General features: G+C 43.4%; 1 protein-coding gene across 3 annotated transcripts; it reads left to right on the forward strand.

Annotated features, from left to right (window-relative positions):
• The first annotated feature begins 5,022 nt into the window (after window positions 1-5,022).
• Window positions 5,023-14,848, forward strand: LOC111151372 (mitochondrial ribosomal protein L45). 3 transcript variants are annotated; one of them, XM_022509351.1, is made up of 8 exons: window positions 5,023-5,257; window positions 6,149-6,326; window positions 7,012-7,129; window positions 10,216-10,314; window positions 12,052-12,100; window positions 13,410-13,559; window positions 14,001-14,174; window positions 14,366-14,848. In XM_022509351.1, exons 1-8 carry the CDS (start codon window positions 5,123-5,125, stop codon window positions 14,450-14,452), a joined length of 990 nt encoding a protein of 329 aa, XP_022365059.1. In that variant the 5' UTR covers window positions 5,023-5,122; the 3' UTR covers window positions 14,453-14,848. The 3 variants fall into 3 exon arrangements, with proteins under 3 accessions (XP_022365059.1, XP_022365062.1, XP_022365060.1); XM_022509352.1 differs by having other exon boundaries at window positions 5,175-5,257; window positions 6,153-6,326; XM_022509354.1 differs by lacking the exon at window positions 13,410-13,559 and having other exon boundaries at window positions 5,054-5,257.
• The last annotated feature ends 234 nt before the right edge of the window (window positions 14,849-15,082 follow it).

Below are 15,082 nucleotides of genomic sequence, written 5' to 3' on the forward strand. Positions count from 1 at the left end.
ACCAAAGGTAGAGACTTCTTAAGCCTTCCAAGGAGCAGGCAGGAGCAGACCAGGTAAGGAACAATGAGCAGAGATCTCTAAATCTTTGAGTGGAGGTATTTGAAAATTCTGGAATGGTTAGGATCGCTAGGCCTCCCTGCAGCCAGAGGTCCCAGTGCAGCCTTGGTACCCTCTAGTGGAAGTTTTCTGCATTCACACAGCTTCCCTGGTTTCAACCCCAAACTGCTGGGAGGAAAGCCCTCATTCAGTCCCTGGAAAGCGTCCCAGAAGAATGGAAGATACATGTTTCTGTTGTCAGGGTCTGTGAGGCGCAGAAAAAAGAATACAGGCTGGAAGGGAGGGGTTCTGAGCCCTTGGTTCACAAGGGGCTCTAAAGGGAGTCCTTGCTGATATATACGTGAACTCAGGCCTTTATATGATTAATAGGAGCTCAGTACAGATTCAGCTTTTACAGCTCTAGAAAGAGCCTACTTGTTAGTGGGCAAAAGTAGCGATCCGAGACACAAAGTGACTTGCCTGAGGCCACAGGGGAAGTCAATGTCAGCAATGAAGGGACTACATCCTTGTCTCCTGCCTCTCAACCCAGAACTCTTTGTGCTTTATCACACTCCTCTATTTGTGGTTTGATTGATTTTAGCCATAAGTTGGTGTGCATATAAGGATATGAGGTCGTATGTATAATCAAAGAATTGCTTTTGCCCACAATTTACTTCCTGCCTGCAATCTGTACACTTTGTGTTCTTTTGTTCGACACATTTATAGATCCCAGTTATTGCCAAACATTACTCAAGGCACTGCTTTTCAAATTTGTGGACCCTTTCCCAGGGTGCCCCAGCATAAGAAGATAGGCTTCCAAGCCCCGAACCTCATGATTACAGCCCTCCAGGTGGCCCCCCTGGGGCGTCTTCCCCGGGTTTCCGATGCTAAGGTGTTATTTCTGTCTCCTTCCTCCTGCAGAGGTAATCCCTGGGCATGGAAGTGGGTTAGAAACAGATTACTCTGATCCAGGGGCTTTGCCCTCTCCTCCCTGAGCGTGGCACGAGGTGGGGGCAGAGGGGAGGGGGAAGGGAGCAGGGCATGTCACAAATAGCCTGAAATTCCCTTTTAGGATTATTGCTTGATTTAGCCAGCTGGAGTGAAAAGGGAGCAAGAGGTAAGGGATTAATTCTAGACCGGGCTTGAACAGCAGGCAACATGGGCTTCTTTTCTGGCTGCACCCAATGAGCAATATCTCTTCTTACGTATACCTTTAGAAATAAGGAGTCTGAGGAAGGCAGAAAAAGGTAAAGGCAACGGCCTTTGTCCTCAGCAGCAGGGATGAGTGGAAGAATGGATGAGAAAGAACAGCTAGCAGAAAGAAAAAAAAAAGAAATGTGAGCAGCACAGAAATAAAGGGTCAGTTATAGGCTTAGAAATTACATGCATTTTGGTGGTCTTAGCTTCAACAGATACGAAAACTGCTGCAGTGGGTAGAAGCAGAAGCAGGCTCCCCTCTGAGCAGGAAACCCAAGGAGGGGCTTGGTCCCAGGACCCTGGGTTCATGACCTGAGCCAAAGGCAGAGGCTTAAGCAACTGAGCCACCCAGGGACCCCTGTGGTTTAGGTATTTAATTATCACCTTTCTATCAGTAGGAAAAAAGGGTGGAGCTAAGATATAAATTCAGACACTACAATGTTCTTTTTTCTTTCTTTTAAGATTTTATTTATTCATTTGACAGACAGAGATCACAAGTAGGCAGAGAGGCAGGCAGAGAGAGAGAGAAGCAGGCTCCCTGCTGAGCAGAGAGCCTGATGTGGGGCTGGATTCCAGGACCTTGAGACCATGACCTGAGCCAAAGGCAGAGGCTTAACCCACTGAGCCACCCAGGCATCCCTCCCTATAGTGTTCTTAAGTACGATGTGAAAGCTATAGATGGTTAACTCTTGGAGTGACAGAGAAGCTTTGCTAACATTGTTAGCTAAAGATCAATTAGGAGCATTTCTTAATAAGTCAGAATTCTTGGTTTCCTCTGTCTCTTTATCTTGAACAACTCATTTATTTTGCTTTTCATGCTTTTGCTCAAGAGAGGGAAGTACAGGGGCACCTGGGAGGCTCGGCAGGGAGCCTGCTTCCTCCTCTCTCTGCCTCCCTCTCTGCCTACTTGTGATCTGTCTCTGCCAAAGAAGTAAATAAAATCTTTAAAAAAAAAAAGTGTTTTTTTTTTTTTAAAAAGAGGGAAGTACAATATAAACACATGGCAAGCCTATTACTTGCTTCAATCCAAGTATCACATTGTTTACTGTAATCAATAAATATTATAATCAGAATCTTCCAGTTCTCCAGAAAGATTTTCTTGGTTCAAATCAACTGTGCTTCTCCTAGAATGTAGGTCACCAGGCACAATTTCAGAAGTTCCAATCTGATGTCATCTGCCACTGGAAGACAAAAAAAACCCCGCAAGTATATGTCCCACTGCTCAAGGGATAGCCCATTCTCTTTGGCTCCATTGAGAAATTTCAATCGGAAAACCAGGGATTCCAGGAATCTCCTATATTTGGAGAAACAGGAAATCAACTTTGCCTCCTGGGATTCTACTCATCCATCTATTGAATAAATATCTGAGTGTCTACTATGTGCAAGACTTTTTTTTTTTTTTTGCAAGGCTGAGCTCCCAATCACTTTACTCCTTCCTCTAATTGCTCTTATTTTGCCTTTTCAGAAATGCGAACTACTAGGGTTGTAGTATTCAAAAATATCCTTTCAGTGTTTGGTGTTAAGACAGCTCCAATTTTCCAGAGAGTTAATGAGATAGGATGATAATATGAATTTTCCAAATGAGCAGCTATTAAAAAAAAAACCACTTACAATTCAGCTCAGAATGAAATTAATTGATATCAACTCCCCTTATTATCTCATTCAGGGTGATATAGAACAAGTTTGTACTCCCTGAGAAACTGATTACAGGGGCCCTGGCTGGCTCAGTCAGTAGAGCATGTGACTCTCAATCTTGGGGTTGTAAGTTTGAGTCCCACATTGGGTGTAGACATTACTTTTTAAAAAATTTATTTATTTATTTATTTATTTGAGAGAAAGAGCGTGTGCAGAAGCACAGGGAGCAGCAGGCAGAGGGAGGGGGAGAAGCAGGTTCCCTGCTAAGCAGAGAGGGGCTCCATCCCAAGACCCTGGGATCATGACCTGAACTTAAGACAGATTCTTAACTGACAGATGCATAACTACATCAGGTGCCCCAGGTGTAGACATTACTTAAAAGTAAAATCTTCCAAAAAAATAAAAAAGAAAGAAAGAAAGAAAATGGAAAAAACAAACAAACAAACAAACCAGAAAGAAAAGTAAAATCTTAAAAAAAAAAAAAAAGGAAAGAAAAAAAACTGATCAGAGAGCAGACAGAAGTGATCTGGGATGTACTGGCTACCATGTAAAGCCAATATAAAACTCAATGATGGGGGAGATAATCTCGGATAGACTATCTCAGTATTCTGTATTAATAACCATTCATTATGGAATGGAGTTTCCTCACTTCGGTAGGGAGACCAGTTTAAAAAAATATCACATTTTATTTTCTGAGGCATAGAGTCTGTTAAGAAATAATGAGCTATCTCTCATTTAAATGCTTAGTAATATACATTCTTTCATACCTACATCTAGCACCTAATTTCACGTCCCTATTAATGTGTCATGCTATAGGTTCAGGGCTGTGGCTAGAATTGTGGGGACATTCTTACCCTTGAATAATTTACAGTATAATTGACAAACTTAGATTTAAGGCAATACAAGCGATCCTGAGACCCAAAAGTAATCTCTCTTCTTTGATATCTGTAGCATTTTATCTAGACTTTCATAACCGTTCCATTCCAGCCTGTGAACTCTTGCATATGCATACCACAAGTTCTTAGCTCATTACAAAATGCCCTACGTAAGTGCTCAATAAACACTAATTGGCAGAATAAGACAAGAACTTACAGGTAAGTGTGGAAAGTGTTTGGCATTCAGCAATGATTACAGCACTGGATTTTCCAGGATGACCCCAACATCATAAATCCTTTAACAACCGCACGTGAAGCAGTACAGCATAGTAATTAAGGCATCGTTTCTGGATTCAGTCATCTTGGATTTGAATCCCAGTTCTGACAGTTATTAGCCGTGTGACCTTAAATAAATTACACACTTAATTTCTCTGTGACCCAACCTCATAACTAAGAGTTTAACTCTTGTTTGTGGTGAGGAGAGATTGAGTTTATACATGCAAAATGCTTAGAAAATTGCCTGGCACCTGGTAAACATTTCTAAGTATAAGCTATTATTTGGGATGATTAAAACTGTGCCTCTTTCCCAAAAGGACAAACAAGAAATGTTTTTGTCAGTCCGCGTGTCTTTTGCTTCAGAAACACAGTAGATATTATGTTTGTTCAATAAACACAGTAGGCATTGATCTCTTTAATTCGACAGCATTTTCTTCACACAGTTCAGATGGGGGAAAAGAGCGCTGTTTAAGGTTACATAGCATACTGAAATCGTATCCAGATCCAGAAACTAGTCATTTTCGTCCTGTGATCAACGTAGGCACTGAAGAAAAACACTTGTCAGGGCGCCTGGGTGGCTCAGTGGGTTAATAAGCCTCTGCCTTCGGCTCAGGTCATGATCTCAGGGTCCTGGGATCGAGTCCCGCATCGGGCTCTCTGCTTGGCAGGGAGCCTGCTTTCTCCTCTCTCTCTCTCTGTCTGCCTCTCTGCCTACTTGTGATCTCTCTCTGTCAAATAAATAAATAAAATATTTAAAAAAAAAAAAAAAGAAAGAAAAACACTTGTCTCCAAAGAGCAATACCTCTTCATTCTTTGGGGAAGGCAAGCAAGGTGCAGCAACACCCCTACCTTAACAGTAATGCTGCAACCCCTTGTGGCCATAAGACCTCAAGCGCAGGCGCAGCTCGCGCTCCAGCGCGCTCTGGCGCGTGACAACCGTGCTCTCCGCCCCACCCGCAACGCCTCTAAGTGCGCACGCGCACAATCCGTTCTCTGGCCACACGCGCTCCCCCCACGACGCGCACGTGCGCGTTCGCGCCGCTCATACTTCAGCGGGGGGCGCGCGCCCTGGAAAATTCCACACCCGGAGAAGCTCCACCCCTATGCGCCCTCTCCTGTGCCCTCGGCTCTTAACGCTTAGTCCCCATCCCAGCGGCCTTTGCGGGAACAAAATGGCAGCCCCCATGACGCGGGGGTTGTTTTGTTTATCCAAAGCTTTAGGATGGTGGTCTCGTCAGGTGGGTCGGGACCGGGTGGTAGGATTCTAGCGGCTGGGACCAGAGCGTAGAGGGGAATACTCGTTTTGCAGTTGTCCTTGGTGGGCTTGGGCGATACAAATCACACGCAGTTACGGAAGAGTTTGAAGTAGACGGGACCCAGCTACTGAGCTAAGTGGCGGCGTGGGGAGACCCCCGTAAAGACCCCGAGGACGAGCATATTCTCGGGATGAAGTTTCTCTAGTTTGCTCTGGGTCTGTCTAGCGGGGAGGTATTAAAGGGGAAAGAAATCATGGTTTAGAAGCTGGGCTTTCTTCTCCTTGGTTCTTATGCACAAATTGAACAGTTGAAAGGAGGGAGTCTCATATTGTCGCTGTACCTGACTGAGCAAAACTCTAAGTCAGAAAGAAGAGAGGTCTGGGCTTTAAAGATATTGCTGATCTTTTGGGAGCTAGAATGGCAGAATGAAGTTTACAGTTGGGCTCCCAATAGAATGAGCAGGATGTAATCCAAGTAAATATAAGGGAGATGCCAAGCAGAGGACTTTTCTTACCCTTTAATAATAGCATTCCTCTCTTTTCAGTGTTGGATTTATGTTTAAGTTCCCCATGGGACTGAAGGTTCTTTGAAAGCAGAAGCCTTGTTTTAATCAGCTCTGCATCCCTGGGACTTTGCATAGTTGTGTACAATGGAACGGACCAGAGGAAAGCCCTTAGTAGATGTTGAGTGGTGTTAGTAAAGGTTGCTTACGGTCTTCTAGTTAAGACACCCATAAATGTTTCCCCCATCATATGTGGCTTTATAATTGTTCCCAAGTCATTCTTTGGATGTGCCCTTCTTATCCCCTTAGAGTTTGTTCAAGATAGATTTCTTTCCAGGTCACCTTTATCATAACCTTTTCCTGTCTTACAGCCAGTCCTGGTGACGCAGTCCACAGTTGTAGTTCCAGTGAGAACTAAGAAACGTTTCACACCTCCTCCTTATAAACCCAAATTCAAATCAGAAAAGGAGTTTATGGAATTTGCCCGGAAAGCAGGTGTGGTCATTCCTCCAGAACGTTTGGAGCGTCCCCTACATCTGGCCTGTACAGGTGAGGCGTGGTATTTCTTTTTCTTTTTCTTTTTTTTTTTTTTAAAGATTTTATTTATTTATTTGACAGACAGAGATCACAAGTAGGCAGAGAGAGAGGAGGAAGCAGGCTCCTTGCTGAGCAGAGAGCCCGATGAGGGTCTTGATCCCAGGACCCTGGGATCATGACCTGAGCCGAAGGCACTGAGCCACCCAGGCGCCCCTGTATACCATATTTTAAATATATTTATTTATCTTCTGGAGAGAGAAAGAGCATGCACATGCATGAGTGGGAGGAAGCGCTTAAGGAAAAAGTCTCAAGCAGACTCCCCACTGAGCTCGGAGCCCTACTTGTGGCTGGATCCTACAACCCTGAGATCATGACCTGAGCCAGATTTAAAACTCAGATGCTTAACCCACTGAGCCACCCAGGCACCCCTCATGAGGTCATCTTTGATCTTGTTTACACACCTGTTCTTAGAAGGCAAGGGTAAAGTTTCTCCATTTTGTATAAGAAGAACTTGAGGCTCTGAGAGAAGACTTAAATTACCTTATTCTGCTTTCTGTAATGCAACAGAGCTCCCTTTGCATGGAAGTTTACTTTATTAGTCTACTTTATAGCCATGGTATCTCTTAATTTTATATGACCTCAAAATGACTTTTTTCTCAATCTATCAATGCCTTCTTGTATTCTTCTTTCATTACAGCTGGTATCTTTGACACCTATGTTCCTCCAGAAGGTGATGCTCGCTTGTCATCTCTTGCAAAGGAAGGACTGGCACAGAGAAGTGAGCGATTGAAGAAGAAGGTGGCATCACAATTGTCGTAGGTGTCTGGAACAACCGGGAATCGGTATTAGGACACAAATTTCTTGTTGCTACTTTATTTTTTATTTATTTTTTTTTAAAAGATTTTATTTATTTATTTGTTAGAGATCGAGAGAGAGAGAGCATGAGCACAGGCAGACAGAGTGGCAGGCAGAGGCAGAGGGAGAAGCAGGCTCCCCGCCGAGCAAGGAGCCCGATGTGGGACTCGATCCCAAGACGCTGGGATCATGACCTGAGCTGAAGGCAGCCGCTTAACCAACTGAGCCACCCAGGCATCCCTCTTGTTGCTACTTTAATCCAGCGAGGCCATCTTAGGTGAATTGGGTTGGACATAACTCCTTTGATAACTTGACTGTATATTTTTCTCTGTAATAGAATTTAGTTAATGTAGAAGAATATGGGCTTTTTGATTCTTAGCCTCTCAGCCTTCATTGGTCTTTTTGTCACATCAGTTGAGGGGGGTGACCTAGAAGTTCGTAGAACATTTTTTTGATCACATATTTTTTTAAATTTAAAATAATAAGAAAAGCATATTTTTATGAGGAGTACCTTAGAGTTTGAACTACAGAGAGTAAAAAGCTAAAAAGGGTCAAAAAGACAGACCTGCTTTACGGAGCTAACTAGGTCTTAATAAGGAGCGGAAGCCAAAACCTTCTTAGTCTCTTTTAGTTGCAAGGATGGAAACATTTAGTATTTGTCACTCAAAGGTTCTTTAGGATCATTTATAGATTTTGTGCAAAAGCATATTGAGTCTTTATTAATTCTTCATGTAGCCATAATTTGTTTCTCTAAATACAGATCTTATTATATCATCTTTCCATTAAACCTCTTCTGTGGCTCCCTCTTACCTGGAGAATAAATCCAGACTTCAGTGGTATTCACAGCTTTTTGTAAATCGGGCTCTTATCTTCCGTTCCACGGTCATCTTCTTATTACACTGTTCTCATCCTAAACTTCAACATTTCCAAACTAATTGCCAGTTCCTTGACGGTATTGTGCTATGACTCTGTGTCTGTGTGCATTCTTCTTTTGCCTTGAAAATATCTTCTTCCTTCTCCTTTACTTGATAACTCTCATTTCTCAAGAACCAGTTGAGCATCGTGTATGCTTTTAAGCCTTCCCTGACTATTTCTGGAGCTGCCTTTACTGTAATTGTAACTGTGCACTGACACCTACTATTTCTGGTAACTGTGCTGTGATGATTTCCTCTCACATATTTCTCTCCAGGACTGTGAGCTCTTTGGTGGTAGGGTCCATGATGATGATGAACAAAGCACATGTTTTATCATGGAGTTTTCATTTAGGGGAGGAAAACAGCCATTAAATACTGATTGCACACAATTAAATAATTACAGGTATAGTAAGTATGAGTGCTATGGGATCACATGACAGGGAAAGATAACTTGGTCTGGGAGTTCAGGGAGAGCTTCCCTGAGGAAATGACATTTAAAGCTGCGACCTACCTGTACCCCTGGGGCTAATAATACATTATATGTTAATAAAAAATAAAAAATTTTTTAAAAAATTAAAAGCGCCTGGGTGGCTCAGTGGGTTAAAGCCTCTGCCTTTGGCTCGGGTCATGATCCCAAGGTTCTGGGATCAAGCCCCGCATCCGGCTCTCTGCTCAGCAGGGAGCCTGCTTCCTCCTCTCTCTGCCTGCCTCTCTGCCTACTTGTGATCTCTGTCTGTCAAGCGGATAAATAAAATCTTTTAAAAAAATTAAAAAATTAAAAATTAAAAGCAAAATCACCTAAAAGCAAAAAGAAAAAAAAAAAGCTGGGACCTAAAGGATTTGTTGCAGTTAGCTAGGTATGGTGAGGAATAGCATTCTAGGAAGACAACAGCACAGGCAAGGCTCAGAGGCGGAAAAAGTATGAAGGGGGTGTCAGATTTTGTCAGATGCTTTTTCTTTGTCTACTGAGATGATCGTGTGATATTTTCCCTTTATTCTGTTGTTACATTGTATTTCATTAATGGATTTTTGAATGTTAAGCCAACCTTGCATTCTTGGGATAAATTTCAGTTGGTCACGGTATTTCTCATCCTCCAGTATATCTAACACTTTGATTAGATCAGAATTCCCTGTTTACATTATTATAACTATGAAAATACTGTTGACAGTGGAGTCATGCAGGACATTGTCATGACTTTTCCTGCATAATATGTTTTTTTCAGGAGTTAAGTGTGGTCTTTTTTTTTTTTTCCCCCTCATTTGCTTATGGAATATCTGGTCATATAAATTTCTTCTCAGTGCATTGAAAGCATCAAGTATTTTATTAATTTCATCTTCAAGAAGAAATCCCTCCTGGCCCTTTCTTACTTGTTTCTATCTGGACTGATTGGTCTTCAGGCCCACTGTACCTTTTGGGATCTACTTCTCTCATCCTTTTGATAAGTCCTTTTGTCTCGCCTTGATGTTGTTTTCCCTGTTTCCTGGATTTTACATCTGTCTTTCACGGTTTATTCTGTTATTCTGGTAGAGCACATTCCTCAGCAGCTTCCTGAGAAAGGGCGCTTAGTAGACACATGAAATCATTCATGTCTAAGAAACAGTCTTTTACTCTCCCACTTCATTTATAATTTGCCCAGGTGTACATTTCTGAGCTAAAAAGAATTTCCTCAGTTAACAGCACTGCTCTGTTGTCTTTCTAACTTCTAATGTTTCTAGTTAGAAGCCTGCCGTCATTCTTATTCTTGAGCTTTTGAGTAAAATCTGTGTTTTCTTTCTTAGTGCTTATAAGATGTTTTCTTTAATGCCAGAATTCTGAAATTTCACTATGAGAAGCCTTGGTCTTTCTTTAGAATGATTGATGTAAGTGTGAATTAGAAGATTGACTTTACAGGACTTGGCACATTCAGAAGACAATTATTGAATAAGTAGACAGACATTAATGACAGTTAATGTAAGCTGTGAGTTATGGATAGTGTATAAAGTCTTTAAGAATGATTCTTGGGGTGCCAGCCTGGCCTAGTTGGTAGAGCATGCAACTCTTGATCTCGGGGTCGTGAGCTCAAGCCTCACCGTGGGCATGGAGCTTACTTAAAAGGCAGAAAAAGAAATGATTCTCATACTTAATTTTACAGAGTCCGGAAGATAAGACAGTATGATCCGAATTTTAAAATAAAGGACTTCCCTGAAAAAGCTAAGGATATTTTTATTGAAGCTCACCTTTGTCTGAACAAGTAAGTGAATTCTATGTTATACCTGTTATGTTTTCAGCAGCTGTTATTCTAGGCACAGGTTTTTTTTTTCCTTTGGTTAAGAGTTCTAGAGTGATCTAGATAAGTCTTGGTGTGTGTTTGAGCCAGCCGGCGGCCCTAGGTTCAGTTTTTAATGTTAATTTCATATCTTAGGAATTCTTTCATCATACAGGTGTCATAAATTCTGTGTCCAAATCTGAGTATAATGTGGGCTTAGTACTTTAATTTTTTTAGTACCCCCAGCTCAGCCCTTGACGGAGAGAAGCTTTATCTTTCTACTATTTTTGTAGTTTTCCTTTGTTGCAGGTGCAGGACTCTCATTTCCAACTCCCTGCTCTTTGAGGGTTCAAGGATTTAGGAAGAGTCTGTTCCCAGCCATCAGATCCTATTTCTGGATCCCTGTAACCATCCCATATGCTTTCATGATGTCAGGTGGTGGTCTTTCCATTCTGGTTTTAGCTCTCCTTCCTTTTAGCACCTAGGAGATTTACCTTTCATGTGAACTAGAGCATTTTAAAATGTGTGTGTATCTGTGTATATTACATTCCATCCAGCATTTCTAGATGTTTATAGTGGGAATAGTTTCACATGCACTCAGTCCATTATGTTGCCAGAAATGAGTATCTTCCTTTTCTTTTTTGGTGCAAGTCTATCATAAATGCTAAGTGAACTCCTAGATAAGGGAGTTTATTTCTACTGAAGATCTCAAGGCCAGGATAGTGAGGAGGAAGAGTTCATTGAGGGGTGCCAGGCCTGGTGGTTGCTGTAGTTGTCATCCCCACTCAGGTTAGTCTGGTCTAGTCTAATCTAGAGCTACAGCGGGGGAAATGACTTGGGGGAGATGACCTTTCCTGTTAGGAGTAGAGGTGCAAGGGAAGCACGTGAACAGAACTAATCCCTTACCCACTCTGGGATTAGGGACAAGATTGTTTGAAGGAACAAAGATGTAAACTTCCCGGGAGGTATTAAACTGTGGGGAAAAGTCATGAATGTATATCTGAAAGACAGTAATTCATGCCTGACCTCAGGCTTATTTGAAACCCCTCAGCTAGGAACCTTCTAAAATCCTATAGATCCAGGAGCTGGGGTTTGCTGTCTATTTTCTTGCTATTACTGGGTAGAGTCAGCATGACTAGGTCACTCTGGTAGCAGCAAGGATTGGGGGAGGTGCGGGTGGGGTGGAAGGAAAGGACCAGAAAAGACAGCTGCTTGTCTTTTGGCTGGGTTCACAGACAGTGTAAGATGTGGGGCGCCCAGCTGGCTCAGTCAGTGGAACGTGTGACTCTTAATCTCAGGGTTGTGAATTTGAGCCCCATGTTGAGTTAGAGATTATTTAAAAAAAAAAAAAAAAAAAGTCAAAGGTGCAAGGCCAGTCCACTTGGTATTGGTGATGTGTCTGAGGTAAGAGGAGATGAGCTTTTTGTTTTTTTGTGATGGATTTGTGAGGGTCTCTTCCCCTTCCTAAGGATGCCGGGTATTTTCTGAGAAATTTGTTTCTGCTCTTGAGATTCAAACATAACTTCACTCTGCAATTAGATTTCAGGGTCTTTTAACCATGTTCATCTTTGTTTGCTCGGGACTTAGCATATTACCTGGCTTATTGTAGGCATGCAAAAATGTTTGTAAAAAGACTTGTTGTCCATATTGAGGGCCATTTTTAGCTTTCAGAAGTGGCATCATAAAGCAAGAGCCAGTGATGTATATCTTTTTCTTTTTTAGCTCAGACCATGACCGGCTTCATACCTTGGTAACTGAAAACTGTTTTCCGGTAGGTCCTCAACTTCCTTAGAACTGTGGGATTCCTGAATGGGCAGATTCTAGACATCACCTCTGGTTTAAGAAGGATCAGTTTCACAAATACAGGAAGTTAAAGGCAAAAGCTGAAGTTCCATTGTTTTGGGGTGAATGGTACTGACTTGGCCATGGACTTTGGTAAGAGCTCTTTGGACAAGGAAGGAGGAAGTCCCACAGCAAGCAGTACTGAAACCTCAGGCTGTGGGGGCTGAGGTCATGGTGTGGGCCATATTAGGCAGCCCTCTGTGCGCCTGCAGTATAATAAAGGATTTAGTGAGCATTCATGAAGCTTACATAGTGTGTTAACTGGGTGCTAGGTGCTATGTGGTTCAAGAATAAGAACTTTAGGGGTGCCTGGGTGGCTCAGTGGGTTAAAGCCTCTGCTTTCAGCTCAGGTCATGATCCCAGGGTCCTGGGATCGAGCCCCATGTCGGGCTCTCTGCTCAGCAGGGAGCCTGCTTCCGCCTCTCTCTCTCTGCCTGTCTCTCTGCCTGTGATCTCTGTCAAATAAATAAATAAAATCTAGAAAAAAAAAAAGAATAAGAACTTTAGGGACGCCTGGGTGGCTCAGTTGGTTAAGCGTCTGCCTTTGGCTCAGGTCATGATCCCAGGGTCGTGGGATCGAGTCTTGCATTGGGCTCCTGAGCAGGGAGCTTGCTTCTCCCTCTCCCTCTGCCTGCCACTTCCCCTGGTTGTGTGTGCGCATGTTCTCTCTCTGACAAGTAAATTTAAAAAAAAAAAAAAAAAATCAGCATTAAAAAAAAATAAGAACTTCAGTTTCTATCCGTTCAGCCTCATCTCCCTGTGGTCACGTATAATGATCTGGTCCTCGCCGGCTAGCCTTTATATCTCTGTAAAATCCCATTCTTCAGTGTCAGCAGGTGAGGGGGATAAGACAACATGTATGCAGTCAACAGATACACGTGCAGTAACTAGCAGATTATGAAAGTGTAAGGGAGGGGCATCCGGTTGGCTCTGTGGGTAGAGCGTGCCACTCTTGATCTCGGTGTTGTAGGTTCAAGCCCCATGTTGGCTGTAGAGATTACTTAAAATCTTTAAAAAAGAACAGAGTGTAAGGAGGAGAGGGTAATGGCATATTAGATAAGTTGGCATTTTGGAGTGTGGTTTTCACTGATTTGAAGAAGGTTGCTTAAGAAGGTAGGTGGGTCTTGAGTTGTTGATCTGGGTAAATACGATTATTTTGAGGTGGGCTTAAGGAAGGACGCACCAGCTTCCCTAAAGGAAAGGAAAACCCCAGCTGACCTGTTCTCCTCTGCCCTCAGGACATGGTCTGGGACATCACGTACAAGACCGTCCGCTGGAGCTTCGTAGAATCCTTAGAGCCACCACAGGTGGTTCAGGTCCGCTGTTCAAATTTGCTGAACCAAGGCAACATATATGGCCAGATCACTGTCCGTCTGCACACCCGGCAGGTAGAGGCACCAGTCTGCTTTCCTCCTAGCTTTTCTTCACTTTCAGGTTGGGTGCCTGCCTCTAGAGTCTTAGGGACTCTAAGACTGGGCTCTAAGGAATGGTTCACTGTGGTCTTCCTTGCTCAGTCAGCGTGCCCAGCCCACTGCTAGATGTTAGCTCTGCTAAGACAGGTGCGAGGATACTCTCTCCATCCTGATCCTCCCTCCCCCACCTCCCCAGCCCTAGTCAAAAACCCTCCAGGAGTAGTGTCTGCAGTTGATCACTTAATTATTCTAGATTTAGAATTCTGAAATATTTCTCCTACCCATTAGAAGTTTTTGTTATGGTTGTTTTCAGATGGGTTGTGTGGCATTAAAAAAATTAAAAACAAAGAAAAATAAAAACAAAACAAGAAACCAACTCTGAGTACTCACAGTTCAGATTTGCTTTCATCCTTGCAGACTCTGGCAATCTATGACCGGTTTGGCCGCCTGATGTACGGACAGGAAGATGTGCCCAGGGATGTCCTGGAGTATGTTGTGTTTGAAAAGCACCTGGTAAATCCCTATGGGAGCTGGAGAATGCACGGCAAGATTGTTCCCCAGTGGGCACCCCCTAAGCAGCCCATCCTTAAGGTAAGGGTGGTTTCAGAGAGCTGGGGGGTGCTTATGCCATCTTAAGCCACCCCTGTTGGGCTCCACCTAGTGGAGAGAAGGGGTGATGCAGCACCAGGAAGGGGAGTCCTCCATGGAGGAGGTGAGGGTGAATCTCTTCTGGGTAAGTCATGGGCTTGGATGGTAGGTAACTCAGCTTCCTGCTCTTTCAGACGGTGATGATCCCTGGGCCCCAGCTGAAACCCTGGGAAGACTATGAAGAGCCACAGGGAGAGGCCCCTCAGCTTCAGCTGTCCTGATTGGAAAAATGACTCTGGGTTGAAACATGGGTAATGAGTTGGCTGGATGCTGTGGAGTCTGGGAGCTGTGAAGTCCATCATCTCTCCATCATGCTGTAGAAAGATCTGCCTTTGTCCTTTCTTGTCCTACTTGGGTGTTTCCAGCCATCTCGGCAGCTATGGCTGATGGCTGGGCCCAGGTGGGTGGCTGGCTGATACATACACAGCCACGAGCCCACTTCTTCTTCCTTTTAAAATTGTATATCTAGCTTCTGAGTCTCAGTGGAAAGTATGTTTTGGATACCTGTTTTTTTCAGCGGCAGAGACCATCAGGAAGCAAACTGGCAGAATTTTCTTTTTAATTACAATGTAGAGATTAGAGTTTGAAATAAAACACTGTCAGAGTGTTGGACAAACTGTGGTGAGTTGTGTACCTGTCTGTGGGCTTAGACTAGAAGTAGACCAGAGGGCAGAAATGGAAGATGAACTGAACTGTGAGTGATGTGGCTTCTAAGAAATCCAGACGTGGGGGCGCTTGGGTGGCTCAGTGGGTTAAAGCCTCTGCCTTCGGCTCAGGTCATGATCTCAGCATCCTGGGATCAAGCCCGGCATCGGGCTCTCTGCTCAAGCGGGGAGCGTGCTTCCTCCTGT

The sequence above is a fragment of the Enhydra lutris genome, unplaced genomic scaffold, assembly GCF_002288905.1.
Source record: "Enhydra lutris kenyoni isolate GAN:26980312 unplaced genomic scaffold, ASM228890v2 scaffoldscaffold26, whole genome shotgun sequence".
In the NCBI taxonomy this organism is placed as follows: domain Eukaryota; kingdom Metazoa; phylum Chordata; class Mammalia; order Carnivora; family Mustelidae; genus Enhydra; species Enhydra lutris.

What these genes read in the sequence shown, in the direction of transcription:
- LOC111151372 (XM_022509351.1), top strand. Translation starts at nt 5,123, where the DNA reads ATGCGCCCTCTCCTGTGCCCTCGGCTCTTAACGCTTAGTCCCCATCCC. An exon ending in TAGGATGGTGGTCTCGTCAG is followed by an intron (nt 5,258 to 6,148) that starts GTGGGTCGGGAC and finishes CCTGTCTTACAG; the next exon opens with CCAGTCCTGGTGACGCAGTC. An exon ending in AAGGTGGCATCACAATTGTC is followed by an intron (nt 7,130 to 10,215) that starts GTAGGTGTCTGG and finishes TTAATTTTACAG; the next exon opens with AGTCCGGAAGATAAGACAGT.